Source organism: Podarcis erhardii (assembly GCF_964252035.2).
Source record: "Podarcis erhardii genome assembly, chromosome: 14".
Taxonomy (NCBI): Eukaryota; Metazoa; Chordata; class Lepidosauria; order Squamata; family Lacertidae; genus Podarcis; species Podarcis erhardii.
Window position 1 is genome coordinate 53,975,487 of NC_138503.1, and position 16,601 is coordinate 53,992,087.

The 16,601-nt window shown below is 46.7% G+C and overlaps 1 protein-coding gene and 1 pseudogene across 4 annotated transcripts in view; one reads left to right on the top strand and one right to left on the bottom strand.

Annotated features, from left to right (window-relative positions):
- The first annotated feature begins 2,482 nt into the window (after nt 1-2,482).
- LOC309329705 (urotensin-2 receptor pseudogene) lies at nt 2,483-4,071 on the top strand (annotated as a pseudogene). The gene has a single exon. The product of its transcript is annotated as a urotensin-2 receptor pseudogene (transcript).
- Nucleotides 4,072-8,299: 4,228 nt separating this feature from the next.
- SMURF1 (SMAD specific E3 ubiquitin protein ligase 1) overlaps nt 8,300-16,601 on the bottom strand; it is a 50,457-nt gene continuing 42,155 nt past the window's right edge. For 2 of the 3 annotated variants that reach the window (XM_081839732.1, XM_081839730.1), the window contains 5 exons: nt 16,246-16,383; nt 15,297-15,417; nt 13,516-13,717; nt 13,009-13,093; nt 8,300-12,004 (listed from right to left, as the gene is read on the bottom strand). In XM_081839732.1, coding sequence (XP_081695858.1) covers nt 11,905-12,004; nt 13,009-13,093; nt 13,516-13,717; nt 15,297-15,417; nt 16,246-16,383 — 646 coding nt within the window. In that variant the 3' untranslated portion in view covers nt 8,300-11,904. The remainder of the gene's footprint in view (nt 12,005-13,008; nt 13,094-13,515; nt 13,718-15,296; nt 15,418-16,245; nt 16,384-16,601) is intronic. The other variant, XM_081839731.1, reaches the window with a different exon arrangement.

Below are 16,601 nucleotides of genomic sequence, written 5' to 3' on the forward strand. Positions count from 1 at the left end.
ATTATTATTATTATTATTATTATTATTAATCCTTATTGCATTTTTAAAATTTACAAAAAGGAAGAAGAAAATAAATTAATCCTTACACCAGCATATACTGAAAAAGAAATAGGGGACCTAAAAAGAAAAAATGAAAATGAAAATAAAAAGATATTTGCCAAATATTAAGTAAGAAAAAGATGTTTGTCAAATGTGTTTCCAGGCTCTTAATCCGCCTCGAGGCTCTAACCGTGGAAAGGCGGCAGGCAAGGAAAACGGTGGCGCGTCTCCTCCTCCAGTTTTGGTTCTTATTATTCCCGTTAATTACCTTTAGATACCGCCCTCCACCCGAGGATCGCGGGGCGGTTTCCCGGCCGCGGCTGCACCCGACGGATTTCTGCCTGGCGCCATTGCCCTTTTCTGCCCCGGCCCGCAGAAAAGTGCTCCGAGCGGCCCCCACTTTCGCCGGACTCCCTCTTCCCACCGCTTTGTGTGCGCATCCCTCCGCGGGGACCCGATCCTGCCCGCTGGACTGAAGCAGCCGCGCAACCCCCACCCCACCCGCAGGATCACACCAGCTCTCCTCCGGAGAAGCGGATCCCACGGAATCCAAGCAGCGCTGCCTTGCTTCCAAGTAAACGAGCATAGGATCAGCAGCCGGGGCGGGCCAGGATCGCGTGCAAGCGCCCGGACTGTCTCCTGCCTGTCGTACTTTTCCCCCTTCTAATAATTAGGCACCAGCTCTGCGTGGCCACCAGGTGGGGCTACGAGATCAAACCAACCGCATTTGCTTTGCGTTGGATGTTGAGTCGCAGAATCCTTTCACTGGAGACCTGTGAAAAACACTCTAAATGCACTGATGGTTTCAACTATAGGATTATTAGTAATAATAGTAACTTGTTGATTTATACCCCGCCTTTGCTGCTGACACCTTGGAGCTAAAACAAAAAACAGCTAAAAGAAACCATTAAAATTGGAATAACTTTTTAAAAGACCAGACACATTTCTGTTAAGCATTCTTGGCAGGGACATCCCGAAGGCCTTTAGGGAGGTATTCTTATATGCAACAGCTGCAGCTCGGACTTTGGTGGCAAAGGGGTGGAAGGAAGAAGTCCCGACAATAACGAACTGGCAATATTAAGCTATAATAATTTGCTGAGATGGCGCAGCTGACAAATAGCCTGAGAGGCAATTCAAATTAAAAAAATATGGAAAAATGGGATAGATATAAAACATATTGTCAAAAATAATGTAAAGGTCCGTTATCTATGCTAGCATTTGATTGATGTTGGAGAGAGACTGAGTTGAGAAATAAGAACAAGAGCACATAATGTTATAGGAATGTATTAGATAAAATGTAAAAGAAATATACGATAATATGAGTACATTCATTTGTTAAAAAAAGGAATATACAATGGGATAGACAGGAAGTTGAATGTGTTGGTACGAATATGATTTTGGGGGGGGTTGTTTTTGTTTTTTCTCTTTGTTTTTCTTTTCTTTCTTTTTAGGTATATGAAGTGTGTATATAATCTTGGTATACATGTTGGAAAATATGATAAGCTCTGTAATGTAATATGACAATGTTTGCCAATGTAATATAAGAATGCAAAAAAAAGAATCCATTAAAAAAAATTAAACATTAATTGAAGTAAAACCAGCTACACAAGCACCAGTATGTGCAGCTTCCCTCACAGGGTTAGGGTTTTGTTAGCGCACATCCGTGTGGATGCGGAAGCACACTTTCCAGCATCACCTTCGAAAGGCGACTGAGAGCCATCCTGTTTGTGGGTTGCAGGGCAACCTCAGCGCCTTTGCACAGCCCTGCAGGCAGGGAAGGAGGCAGCTGGAAAGAAAATCCACCCTGTTGCTCCAAGATACAAAAGTCTGTTGCTGACTGTGCCTCCTCCTTCCTGAGCAGCACAGGATGAAACCCCACCTCAAGGGGACTGTCAGAAAGAATCCCAGGACCTTCCCACCTCTTGCAGCAGTGAATAGACTTCCCAGCCCAGAGATAGAGAAAGCATAAGCATCTGTCACAATAGATCCAATTATTTGCAAGGTCCGGCCCTGGCAGCCGGCACAGAATCCACCCACAAAACCATGTCCTGCTCAGGGATTCTTTGCCATTTGCATTCTTGCATCGACAAGGCAAGCAGCTTGTTCTCTCCCTCCGAACGAAGCAGCATCCTTTGCCCAGCTCACCTGTGGCCAAACATCGTGCCTGGAAAGTGACTTCTGGGAGATCTGCACAGGCAGGGCCACCGCTGGCAGCGCAAAACCTTCAAAGAAAACACCTGGATGCTTACGGTGTGATAAAGTTGATGTGGAGAGCCAGCCCTGCACTCTCAAAGGGTGGCTCGCTGGATGTTTGCCCAGAGGGATTAAAGGCAGGAAGACAGGCAGTCACAAGGAGGTTGCTTTGAACCAAGCCACTCTCGTCTCCCTTCACCTGCCTGCTGGAACGTGGTAAGATTTGAACCTGGGAGCTCTGAAACTTTCCTTCCTGTCCTCTTGCAGTTGCCTCATCGGGGGGTTCCTTTCCTGCTCAGCAAAATAATGCGCGGAATCTGATCATACCAAACTGTTTTAAAGGCTGTCGAGTCAGCAGCAAAAACAGAGCAGCGGCAGCTGGTTGGCAAATATATTAGAGCAGAGCCGTTGTGCTCGAGGAGGGGGATTATTTGCACTGTGCATTGGGCAAGAATCCGGCATGCCATTTGGGTGGAACATGTTGACCCAGTGCAAGGGTCAGATATAATGGACCTGGGCCCATGTGCCAACCTGTCCTGCCTGCTTGAGAATGGCAGCAGTCCCTCCAACACCACTGGCAGCGCCAGCGACGTCTTGGCCACCTCCTTCCTGGGATGCGCTCTGTCCGTCATGTGCGTCATCGGGGTGGTTGGAAACATCTACACATTGGTGGTTGTCAACCTCTCCGTACGGCTGTCTGCCTCCATGTACGTTTACGTGGTCAACTTGGCCTTGGCCGATCTCCTCTACCTGGCCACCATCCCCTTCGTCGTCTGCACCTACTTCGTGAAGGACTGGTACTTTGGCGACGTGGGCTGCAGGGTCCTCTTCAGCCTGGACCTGCTCACCATGCATGCCAGCATCTTCACTCTCACCATCATGAGCACAGAGAGGTACCTGGCGGTCGTCAAGCCCTTGGACTCGCTCCGGAGGCCTGGAGACTACCGGAGGACCATCACCTGCTCGGTCTGGCTCCTCTCCTTCCTCCTTGCCTTGCCCACCATGGTTCTCATCGACCTCCGGACGAGCAGCCAAGGAGGAGTGACCAAGCGCATGTGCCACCCTACTTGGCAGATGGGGGCCTACAAAGTCTACCTCACTGTCCTCTTCATCACCAGCATCTTGGCCCCTGGCCTAGTCATCTGCTACCTGTACATCAAGTTGGCCAGGACCTACTGGAAGTCTCAGGCAGCCGTCTTCAGTGCCAAGGCGATGAAGAGGTGCTCTCGGCAGAAGGTCCTGTACATGATATTTAGCATCATCCTTGCCTACTGGGCTTGCTTCATTCCCTTTTGGCTCTGGCAGCTGCTCAGCGTCTATCGCCGCCAGCCGGGCAGCCTTGCAAACGCCACAGTGGCCTGCATCAATTTTTTCGTGACCTGCCTAGCTTACAGCAACAGCTGCATCAACCCTTTCCTCTACACTCTGCTCTCCAAGAAGTACAAGGAGTACTTAAGGGGTCAGCAGAGGAACGCCCTTGTCCTCATCAAGGTCAAGCTCAAGAGGGGTTCCTCGGGGGAATCAGTGTGGTCTGGAAGCCACACGTACACAGAGAGCTTGGCTGTGGCTCAGATGCAGGGAATTGGCAACAAGGAAGTCTTCTTGTGAAAAAGTGAGTCGGAGGCAGGCCAGGCAGGGGGACAAGCGTTCAGCCACTCGACCAGCCTTGAGGAAAGAAGCCCTGTCCTGTGCCAAATTTCCCTACTTGATTGGCTGCTGGGAGCTACAGAAACCCACACAAAATACCTGTCCAGATCAGGCAACCCCCAGTTCTGGAACATTTGTACAGTGATGTGTGGACAGTTGTTTGTGCAAAAGGCCTTCATACTCATAGAATTTGACAATAGTTTTGAAAATGTGCCTAGGAAAATCCAAGAGGAGAATGGTGTGTGGGTGGGTGGGTGTGTGTGTGGGTGTGTCTGAATAATCAAGGGTCAAAACCTCAGCCCCACCATGGTCTATTATGGGATTTACCGTACCTCCAAATAAGATTGCACAAGGCCACATCCTTTATAAAGGTAAAGGTACCCCTACCCATACGGGCCAGTCGTGACTGACTCTGGGGTTGTGCGCCCATCTCGCTTAAGAGACCGGGGGTCAGCGCTGTCCGCAGACACTTCCAGGTCACGTGGCCAGCGCGACGAAGCTGCTCTGGCGAGCCAGCACCAGCGCAGCACATGGAAACGCCTTTTACCTTCCCGCCAGGGAGCGGTCCCTATTTATCTACTTGCACTTAAGGGTGCTTTCGAACCGCTAGGTGGGCAGGAGCTGGGACCGAATGATGGGAGCTCACCCCGCCGCGGGGATTCGAACCGCCAACCATACGATCGGCAAGTCCTAGGCACTGAGGTTTTTACCCACAGCGCCACCCGCGTCCCCACATCCTTTATAGGCAGAAGCAAATTGAGCACCTGTGTGCAAGCCCAAATACATGCAAGTTTCCATGATCTGAAGTTGCTGAATTGTGTTTTCATTGGTGCGTCAGATTTTCATCCCATACTTCATCCAAGCAGCAGTGTCGTCATGGTCCTCCCCTTGCCCATTTAAGCTTTGCAACCACCCTGTGAGGTAGGCCAGGCTCAGAAATAGGAACTGGCGCCACACTGCAGCCAGTCCACTCTGGGAGCCCTATGAGTCCCTTGGAAACTTATCAGGAGCTGTTGAATTGGAAGATCACAAAGGGAGGAACATGCATTCCTCTACGACCCACACACTGCATGGGGCTACGGGAGCGCATTGTAACTGTTTGAAGACAGGGATGGGGAGTCCGTGCTGCCCCTCCACCAGCTGCTGTCAGGCTACAAACTCCCATCAGCACCAGCCAATGATCAGGGCTGATGGGAGCTGCAGTCCAACAGCAGCTGGAGCGGGAGCCCAGCGTCCCCTCATCTCCGAGGCTTCAGGCGGGCGATCCGTTCAGTCAGGGACACGACGCACGTTCAGCAGCAATGTGCACTGTTTGATGGAAAGGGATCCCAGACAGGTTTGGTGACACGTGGCAGAATACGATCAGAAGCTGCTGCTCTTTCTCCTTCGCTGTCTGGTACTGTCTCCCTCCCAGTCCCCGAGATGCCACCACGCAGGTCCTTCAAAACCATGTAGTTCAGTGAAGTCTCTGGCTCAGCGCCCAAGTTCCCATGGCCTATTGTGCCTTGGCTATACAGGCAGAGTCTAAGCACGTGTAACTGAAACAATCGCACTGTGTTTACATGCCCTGGGGAAACTCCGCTTGCCTGAGAACGTGCCGTGCAAAGCCTCCGCCTATTCTTTCCTGCTTCCATTCCCCCGTGGCTGATTTCAGATGGTTACAGCTCCTCAGGACCCATGGCCTGACCCCTTGACCTCTGAAAATCACCATGCCCAAAGACAGCCTTGTGTCAATACAAAAGCCAAGATGCACCTTACCCCATATAAAAAGCAGTTGTTTTGCATACCCGCTATAAAGAAAGGTTGCAGCGTTTGGGGTTTTCTCGCTTAGAGAAAAGGCAAGAGGCAGTAAAGACTTTTAATGTCAGGGTTGTGGATTCAAGTCCCTTGCTGTGCAAAAAGATTCCTGCATTGCAGGGGGTTGGACTAGATGACCCCGTGGTCCCTTCCAACTCTACAATTCTATGATCCTAAGTTCAAAAAGTTATACATGCCATGGAGAGAGTAGATAGAGACAAGACAGGCCCAGGGTGGGGAATAGAATCACATCTGCTGCCTTGAGCTCCTTGGAGGAAGGTGGGGGTACAAATGAAATGAAAGAAAATGGAATCCAGCTTCTGTGTTTTGGGTTTGCATGGCCAGCATGCAGGGGAGCCCACTTTCCTCTTTCCTAGAAAGAATGACCGGTTCTTATTCTTTGCATGCACCAATTCCTTATCTGAGAAAAGCAGAATTTCCCAAGTCTTCACCTGCTGTGGTCTCCTGCAGAGTCAAGTGTTTTTCTGAATCAGCTCAGCCGGGTGACGCAGATGCCCACTGCGCACATGGATTTAATAATTTATTGTTTTGTTGTTCCTATTTATTTCTGTTCTTCTCTTTCTGCTGAAAACTCCAATAAAACTTTTAAAAATTAAATTATTATTATCACTGGGAGGTTTTTTAAAGAAAAAAGGTGCAGGTACCTAGCATGAAGTTGTAACAGTAAGTGCCACACTTTTAACATGGGGGGGGGGAGGTTTTGATACTACGTACCCTTGAGTACCCCCAAAAAGAAGAACTGAATATTAATAATATCCCACCTTTCCTCCAACACATGGAAGCTAACACAGATAAAATACAGCAAGCTAAAAACATAAGAGAAGACAATCATTAAAGTGTAATTAAAGCACTAATAGAATTAAAACACAGCACCAGACCTTTCCTCAAAAGCAATCAGTTCCCAAAGGCCTGTTGGAATAGAAAAAATTTCACCTGCCGGCAGGAGGAAAGCAAGGAGATTGCTAGTGAAGCCCAACCTCCAGGCCTGGTGTCAGTAACCAGAAGGAATTAGCTGCTGGGGGTCCCAGTAAGGCCCACCAACACTGATGCATGCAGTGACTTCCCTGGTGATGGGAGCAGCGTGTGGCCGTTCTACTGTCCTGCAATGGCCCCGATATCACATTGCAACAGGCCACTGTAAGAAATTAAAAACAGCCACAATCCACTACAGACCCACCAAGGGTCCCTGTTTTCCAGGGACAGTCCCAGATTTACAGAAACCAATTTCTGATTTGATCTCGGAAAGTCCCACTTTTCCTTAGGGCATCCCTGTTTTCATCGGAGATATGTTGGAGTGTATGACTAGTTAAACCTGTGGCCGGGCACCATCACAGCAAGAGGGGTCCCTGCTAAGGTCACTTGCTAAGCTCCCCACCCGCCTTGAGCCAGCCCTGCCAACAAGCTGAGCTGATGCCCTGAGCAAGCATTTTTGTAATCTCCCCAAGATCCTCTGCAATTCACAGGGGTTATGGGACCAACACAAAGGCAAGTCAACGTGAGGGAAATTGCCAGAGCTGGCAGGTTGGAGACTGTGCTCTTAGGAGAAGACACGTGGAACCCATCCAGCTCACGTGTCCAGTGTGCAAGCACAAACCTTCCAGGAGAGCACATGTGGAGTCGGGGAAGGGAAAGTAATGGTTACAGGCAAGCAGCCGGACAGGCGAGCTTTGTCCAAGTCGATCCATCAGCACGCCACTGTCATGCAAGTGCTTCTGCTCAGGACAAGCTTTGCCAGGGCCTGCAGCCTCAACCTGGGCACAATGACACCCTTTGTTCTATATCCAAGGAAGGAGAAGAACCAGCGAGAAGGCAGGCCAAGACCTTCTGTTCCTCCAAGCCCAAAAGAAAAAGAGAACATCCATCAGGAGTATTAATGACTCTGCCGTCCAGGAAGGAGCACCATCATTACTCTGCGTGTGCCCATAATAAGTCAGGTTTTGGAAGAGCACGTGGCTCTGGTGCATCTCGGTTATAAGTCCACATACCCCTTTGCTTCCAAGCAGGGAGGAAATGTTCAGGGCAGCCATCATGTGGCAGGATGCTTTTGGGAAGGAGAGCATGGGAGCCAGACTGCAAATCTATCCGCAGTTTCTTTTTTAAAAAATGAAACAAAACTGGCTTTCCTGACCCCACACACTTCTTATTGTGGCTCAACACCATCATTTTACAAGGATGTTCCTTCTCACAGGTGAGCAGGCAAGATGCTATATAAAAAGGGGCCAGACTTAAACGACAAAGAAAAATGCTTTGCATGCTAGAGGTCCCGTATTCAGTGCCAGGCAGCTCTGGTTAAAAAGGATCTGCAGGGCAGGTGGTGGGAAAGAGTGGACAATACTATCCTAGATCAGGGAAAGCCATCATGGTACCTTCCAGATGTTGTGGGGATCCAGTTCCCACCAGCCCCAGTCACCACACCCAATGACAAAGGACGATGCGGGTGAGAGCTGCAGAGCTCTAGGTGAGTTGCCCTGGTCAAAAGGAACAAATAATCTCACCTGGCCTAAGGTAGCTTCCTATTCACAATGAAAGCTAAAATGATTAGTATTACATTTCTGGTGCATCTAACCCACTAGTGAAAACATTTTAAAAGATTTTACACAAATTTAAAGTTGTGAGAGTTTATTGCATATGTAACAAAAATGAACATGACCTCCTGGGCCCAGCCTGCTATACAATCACGGTTTATTCCAGCTGGCTCCATAACCACGTTAAATAGAACTAGTATTTCTTTAAATACTTTGATTTAGACATAAAATGAAGAACATTAGTGTACAACTTTTTTCACAAAATAAAATTTGCAATAAAAATGGTGAGAAGAGTAACAAGGAGTAGCAGCAATACTTAAAAACAAGACGTTACAAAATAATAAGTTAAAAAATACATTATAAAGTGGTTGAGGAACAAAAAAAAAAAAGTTAACTGAGTAAGAACAAATATGTACTGCATTTCTGGAAAACTTTCTGTGCTCTACAGTGTAGTATACTGGGCAATGGACTAAGGAAGTGGGGGAAAGAGGCGTCTGAATGATAGTTGAGGTTTCATAAACCACACCCCATGCTGAACAAGCAGCCTCTTCAGAAACAAAAAGTTGCTCCAATATGTCAAGGTTAGACCTTGAGCTACTCGCTCATACCTTTCCAATTCGTAACACAAAAGGAGTGGCAATTTCCTACATCCCTGAGTGCATAAATGAAGGATGATGCATTTCAGGGCAACTAAACAAAAGAGCAAACAAACAAAAAAACAAAAAAACAGATTTGCATCACTGACCTACACTGCTAGACATACTGGAGATTTTAGATTAAAGGAGACTTTGGATGTGATAAGCTGCTTGGGGGAAGAGGAAGCCCGTAGCCCTGCTCTTGTTCCTCTGTCTCAACTGAAATAGCCCTTTCACCCCCTCCTGCATGGGGGAGAGGGGAAAGGTGTACTGCCGGCAAGTCCGTTGTGTAAGAGTAGGAAACTTCCTGTTCCCTTCACCACCTCCATCTGCCTGAGGGGAGACTTCCATGGACTTGCTGCAAGCCCGGAGGGCCTGAATCCACCAAGAGACCACTGCAGGGAAAATATAAAACCATCAAGTCTGTTGTGTGTCCTTTGGATGGTTTGACTGCTAAAAACCTTTCAGCAAAGACTGTGCTGAAACTCAGCAGATTGTAGCAGCAAGAATCCCACTTTCCCACTTATATTTTATACCCTCTCTTCTTCCGGGAGGAGATGTGGAAGCTTCAGCCTGAGGAGAAGCAAGTGGTCTGTGCCGCTCTAGCCAGCACCCTGGGGGGAAAAACCTTTGGTCTACTTTTTTCCTTTGATCCCTGCTGCTGCTGCTGCTGCTGCTGCTGCCGCCTCAAGCTAAGATGCAGCAAGCAGTCTGTTTGGGCTCTTGGGTGTTGGAACAGTGACACAAAATGGGAAATGGAAAGAATATCCTGGAGATAGAAGTCCCCCAATCTTCTGCATTATTATCACAGAGGCGCCATGTGCTCAGGGCCTGAACACGGCCTCAGGGCCAATGCTGATGCTGCCCTTGGAGCATGCCTGCCACATCTGTGGCCACCTGCTCGCTTACTTCTCCATCTCAAATGTCGTTGGCATGGTGTGGGCTCCAACCGTACAGAAGCTGAAACCACATGGCAAGAGTCACATTAAGATTCACCTCCAGGTGAACAGTCGCCATTGCTAACTGTTGCTAATCTCACATGGGCAACCTGTTCAGCCTCTGTGCTCAAGGAAGACCTTTCACTTCCACCACCTCAGATTTGCATGGAAATGACTTGTGAAAACCTTTTCGTGTGACGTTCCTATCTCTACGAAACCTTGTGCATTCAAATTCCACTGACAGGGCTAATGGGTCCAATAACAACATCTGATCTCCACAGACATTTGGCAAGATCATGAGATTTCTATTATCCAGAGTACTACAAAGATGCTTAACCAAATATGTGAATCCAAAATCCCTCAAACCTCCTTGATACACTTCCCTTCCTAAATAACTTAGCTGTAGCTAACTGGTCCCTTAAGTGCGCCTGGATTCAAAAGGCAATTTCAAGTTAAACCTTAGCTCACCTAAAAAAATCCAACACTTAGCCACATGGTGCAAAAAACACAAAATAAAAAGAATTCCTTTCTCAAATATAATCCTCATGTGTCCATCACAAAAAAAAAAAAAAATACGGTTAACAACAGGAAAGAAAGATTTTAGGACTCTGACAGGTATCTACCTTAAATCTGTCATATCACAGTTTAAAGCTATTATCAAATTCAATGTTTTAAAAATAAAAATAAAAATGAACAACAGAAATATCCTTGTAGGTAAAAGAACCATTTGACCCATGGCTGAACCCCAATGTCCTTACTTGTCCAAAGTAACGGTTAATATGCATCTTTGCTTAAAACAATTTTAATATATATATTAGGGGGGGGGGAGTCTTATGAACTGAATCACAATTGATTACTAGTTGACCTTTTTGCCAAGAAAATGTTATGTTGTTAAAAACACTGCCTTGTTTCTTGTTGTGGAAACTGAAAACCTGTTTGATTTGGTTAACCCGACAGAGTTGATTCTCCTGCATCTGAGAAGCTGTGTGAAACCAATGACTTGACACCAACCTTGAACATTAGCATCAGATATATGAAAGTCAGGGTGGAGAAGAATTTGAAAGCAGTACTCTGGGTTACTCAGTATCTGTAGGCTTAAAACCCCTGTGTTAGATCTTTATTATATATTCATCTTTCAACAGAGCCATTTTCCACTCCCAGTGGCTCAACGACGGAACTTGGTTCCATTAGTTTTGCTTTTAGCTATTTCCTCTTAAAAGAATTTCTGCAGTTTCAAGTAAAAAAAAAAAAAAAAAAAAAAGAATCTGAAAAAACAATGTCAGGAGAAAACTTTTTCAGGCTGCTGACAATGTGGCCCATTCCCCACGGCCACATTCTCTAACACAAGCCTTCAATCACACACAGAAGGGGAAGCAAGTCCACAGAACAAATCTGTCTCATGTACAAAGCATCCAGAATGAAAACTTACCTCCCAATTCAAGATGGCTTGGACTCCTCTGGGTTCCTCTCTCTTAAGAGCCAAGCCACCACACTTGGACAAAAAGCTCCCTCTCAAGGAATAACCTTCAGCTGTCTGCACCTACGGAGCCGTTTCCTGCTAACTGTTCTTTAATGGGTATTCTGAAATGTGCAATTTGGAATCCCGGTGCCAGTCTCATTTCCACAGGATGCTTCTGGATGCTACAAGGGCTCAGGACTGCATTAAGACAAAACATCCAGATACACCTACCAGTTGAAAAGTCCTCAGCAAACCAATCTCAAGATACTCAACTACAGTTTGATACTCCTATAAAAAAAGACCACAGGTCATTGACCTTATCACAATATGTGTTACGAGTCTAGCAGAATATCTTGGGTAACCAAAACCAAATGCTGAACCTGGCTGCCTTTTGTTTCATGGGACATGGGGAAAAAATGGGGAGGGGGAATTTTTTGTAACAAAGGGGAGAAAAGTATGGTGGGGAACCCCCAACAAAAGCCCCCCCCCAACACCACCACAGGAAGTAAGGAGAGGAAGCAGCTTCCACTCCCCCAGTTGTCAAGCGTCGCAATGCTTTGGACAAAAGAAGTTCACAGCAAGCTTCTTCTTACAGCTTTTTGATTTGGTGGTCCATGAGCTAGTAGTATCTGTTTCCTTTGGTTGCCCAATCACTCCACTGCAAACCCACATGTCTCTTCCACAGCTGTCAGCAGCTTCTCATAAAGCTTCTCATAGGACTCATAAGGCGGAATGTCAATTCGGTTAAAGCTGCAGAAGGCAAGAGATTGGCGTTAGGGCCCTGCTGACACCAACTCAAAATGCAACTCTTCACCCGGCCCTTGGAAAAGGCTGGTGTTTTGGTTTGGCCATTTGTATCTGCTGTATCGCTATGAGGAATTGTAACAGAATTCTGGCTTTTCCTAATGTTTAGCTGTTAATAGTTTGCTAGGAAAGATGCCAACCTTCACTAACACATTATTTCAAAGCCTTTCCAGGATCACAGAAATTGAAACAGCTGATGGCCCAATGAGAAGCCAGCCAGCAGTAAACAGGGCAGGATGTTTGCTTCCAATGGGAGCTTGCTGTTTTCTCTACAGCGTGGCTGCCTCCCCCAACCTGGTGCCAATGGGAAGTTTGGGACTACAAGTCCCACGGGTGTAAAGCAGTGGGGGGGGGGGGAGAGAGGAGAGGTGGCTTTGGAGCGGAAAGGTGGACAGTGAGGCGAAAGCGAGGCACCCTTTCTAGCACCTGGCTGCTTCTCCATTCTAAACTGGGCTTGTTCAAAGCAGCCTATTTTTATTAAAGATTAGCTGCCACAAGCATTAACATGCATCATTTACTTAGGCCCTTACATCTGCAAACTGTTATTCAAAACATGGGTGTAATTAGCTGAATGGGGTCTTTGCTCATACAGCTTCCAATATTAATTGATTCTTTTTCTACTGTGCCATATAAAACATGGAATTAAAAACATTTAGAATCCATAGACTGCTGCCTCCACCATTCATGAATGTTTTAACAATACTTTGCTGTATTTGAGTATGATTAAACTTTGACCAAAATAGCTCTAATCACTCTTTAACTTTCATTCCAACCACCTAATAATAAGGGAAGGTTTTCCCTTAAGTTTCTAGATGTACACCAAACATCACTACAACACTACAACACAATTTACTTTTGGTAAAGCTTTGCTGTTTCATCTGGGCAGACTTGAGGGCACATTCGCACAGGCACACTTCACCACAGCTGGGTGGGCAGAAAAGCAGCCTTACCAAGTATGAGCTTTCGGAAGGTTGTCTGTATTTGCATCTATCAGGTGGATAGTGAAGAGCCTGGGTCCTGCGGCGCCTGTAGAACCTTGCAAACAGACATTCTAGTTAAGGCCCTTCAAAAACACAACTATGAGCACACTAGTCATTTCTGACACGTATAAACTCTGACAGCAGCGAGGCAGAGATTGGGAAGTCACAGATCCTAAGCACAGAGGTGTGCATGTGCACACATACACACAGGCCAACGGGTCTAGAGAGAAACAAAATGGGAGTGAGCACACACACCCTTTGCCCAAGACCCTGGAAGGTTGCTACCTGTTATGAGCAGACGGTATTGGACTAGAGGTACCAATGGACTGGCTCCAATATAAGGCAATTCCATCTGGTACAGATGGAACAATTCAAGGTATAGCTAACAAAGGGCAGAATCATCAAGGAGGAACTGGTGGCAGGTTAACTGGGTAGCCCTCTGCACAAGCGTGCTAACTCAGCACCCCTATCAGTCACCTTGCAAAGCCTTGAAACCCTGGAGTGGAACCCGCGTGGAGCCCGTCACAAACTGCAGCAGCCTGGCCCTTCTCTCCTCATCAAAGGCTTCCACCGCTTGCCAGAACCACTTGACAATATTGCTGTCTCCCATGCAGTGCTTCAGGCGTGTGTTGGACTTCCAGTCATTCAAGTCGATCTTATCCAAGCCACCTATGATGAGCTGATGGATCAGAAATACACAATGTAAGGGGCAGAACGTTTATAGATTTGAAATATGGGTGGGTGGGTGAGTTGTGTGCTGTTTTACTGGCTACTGTGTTGCTCTTTTATTATTTCTGTTATTGTGAAACTGTCATGCGACTGTTGATTTTGTGATAGACTGTTCTCTCTGTGTGTGGAAAGACGCCGTACAAATCAGGAGCCACACATTCACACCTTCTGCTGCAGAGTGCACAAGTATTTACAGCTTGGATGCGGGTGGTGCTGTTGGTTAAACCATAGAGCCTAGGACTTGCCAATCAGAAGGTTGGCGGTTCGAATCCCCAAGACGGGGTGAGCTCCCGTTGCTCGGTCCCTGCTTCTGCCAACCTAGCAGTTTGAAAGCACGTCAAAGTGCAAGTAGATAAATAGGAACAGCTCCAGAGAGAGGGTAAATGCCATTTCCGTGCGCTGCTCTGGTTTGCCAGAAGCAGCTGAGTCATGCTGGCCACATGACCCGAAAAAACTGTCTGCAGACAAACGGCGGCTCTTCGGCCTGTAGAGCGAGATGAGCGCCGCAACCCCAGAGTTGTTTGCGACTGGACCTAACGGTCAGGGGTACCCTTACCTTTTACACACAAACAGAACTCTCTGTATCCACTATGCACACCATTTAATTCCACAGTTAAGTGTTTTTCCTAGGTTTTTGAATTTCATTTCCTCCTGGATATAGGACTGGCCAAACCTTTTATGTGCTGATTACTTGTTGTTGTATTGTTGTTGACATCCATTTGTCTCGAGAGAGAATAGGGGCGCTTTGGGGGTTGAAGTCAAACCACTGTATTAGCAGCACCTAAGCAACTTTCCCAGGGCACAAGCTTGGGCAGTGTGTCTGGGGATCCTGGCACCAGCTTGGCTGCAGGAGTTGCTGGAAGGAGGCTTTACAAGGCACCATCCAACTATTACTAAAATACAAGTAATACCACCAATCTACGATAATAACTGAACATCAAACTGCTGTGAGAAATGAAAAATAGATACTGCCTTGAGATCAGAAGCGTTTTGACCCAGTGGATCTTCCTAAGTGATCGAGAATTTTTTAACAAAGATTTGATCACAAAAAATAGCTGTTTGGTTAATCTGTATTGACAATGAGGTGAGTCGACCACGCAAAGCCATCAAATTGCTATGCACACCTGGAGATCATGAAGGTATGTCAGCCAATACAAAAAGGTTCCACTTTCCTAATGGTGCCCAAACGTCTGGTTTTGGGGGCATTTTATTATCCTGGGGAGATAGTTTTGTCCTCACCCAGCTCAGTATTTTTGTCTAGCTTTGGAGGTTGGAGTTTGCATATCCCTTTCCTGCATTTTGTTGATGTGCAAAAGCAGCCACTCAACTATCTTTTCTTATGGGTGTACGTAGAACATCAGTGTTCTTTAAGCAGTAGTGAGGAGCAAAGAGCAGGCTTAGCATGCCTAGCAGCTTCAGGCAAAACTGTCCCATTCAATATGAAAAGGAGGATTCCTCCCCCCTCCCCCAGGGCACTTAACAGAACACAGGAACCACACCGTTATTTGAATGGAGAAAAGGATGCATACCTCAAGCTCCTTCTGGTCAAAAGGCTTCAGTAGGTGTTGAGGAATAAGTTCATTAAAGCCTTTCTGAAGAGCCAGGAACTGGGCCTCAATTCCTCTCATGAACCGCCAGTTAACGTACAACCTGGGGACAGGGAGCGAATCAAAAGTGAGAACTGAATGCAGAAGCCTTCAAGTGAAATATAACTGCAGCAAAATAGGTACACTCAAGATTTTGCTTTCCCCCCCCTAGGAACTCCCAAACGAGGAATACTTTGGGAGGAGCAAACAATATTTTTTGCAGGGATCTCATCCCTGTACATGGTGGACAGCATGCCTGCCCAATCTCCAGCACCACTGGGGTCCATGTGTCAGTGCAGCTTTCTTAAAACATGTAAATGGGGAAGATGCATGGCACTGCAGGCCCCAATTATGCTGCCAATTCCCACCACCTAAAGGAGGCAGATCTGAGTAAAGTCATCATCCAATTTGGACGTCCGTGACCAGTTACAAATTCTGTGCTGATCATAGCAACAAGCTGCATACAACTATAGGGAGAAAGAGGCAGAGCAGATGAAAGTCACGGCCACAAAGAAGAACACCGAGTGGTACAAGATGAGAAATGTATTCTGCAAAATACACTGCAAGACCCATTAAGACCACCTCTGGCCTACAGCTTCAGCAGCAACTGTGTGGCATTAGTCAAGGCTATCGTAAGAATGAGATTCCGAAGCCAAATAGAAGACACTAGGTGGCAAAAATTAAGGTGTCTCCAGCAACTAGAAGCGCACAAGCACACATATTACAGAGATCACTGGATAACTTTGACCCACAGTTGCACTACAGAACTGAAATGTTCTGAACACACAAACCGGTGCAAGTCAAGGAGTGGGGAGAGAGACAGAGAAACTGAGACTGACCACCACCACCTCTGCATTATGAGAGGACAACATTTAACCTCCTCTGGTGGTACCTCACATATTCTTTCTTGTTCTCCTCTGTAACAGAAACATTTCTTCCATTTGGTTTGAGCTCATGTTGCAGAATCCTGCCAAAAGCGTTGTGCTCCACGCAGAAAGTATGGTCCAGAACCGGAGTGATGTCATTCTCTCTGTCAACAAGGCAAAGACTGCAAGTCATTTCTGTACTCTCCAGGGCGCACAAAACATTCTTCTTAAGTAAACATTCTGGCAGGAAGAATACCAACTATTTATTAGGAGTTGATCTAGCGTCTTTTACAATCAAACTCTACCTTTGTTTTGCTGGACAGCACTAGAGATTCTGATGGATCTACACACCCAAGCGATGGTAGAGGACTATGCAGACGAA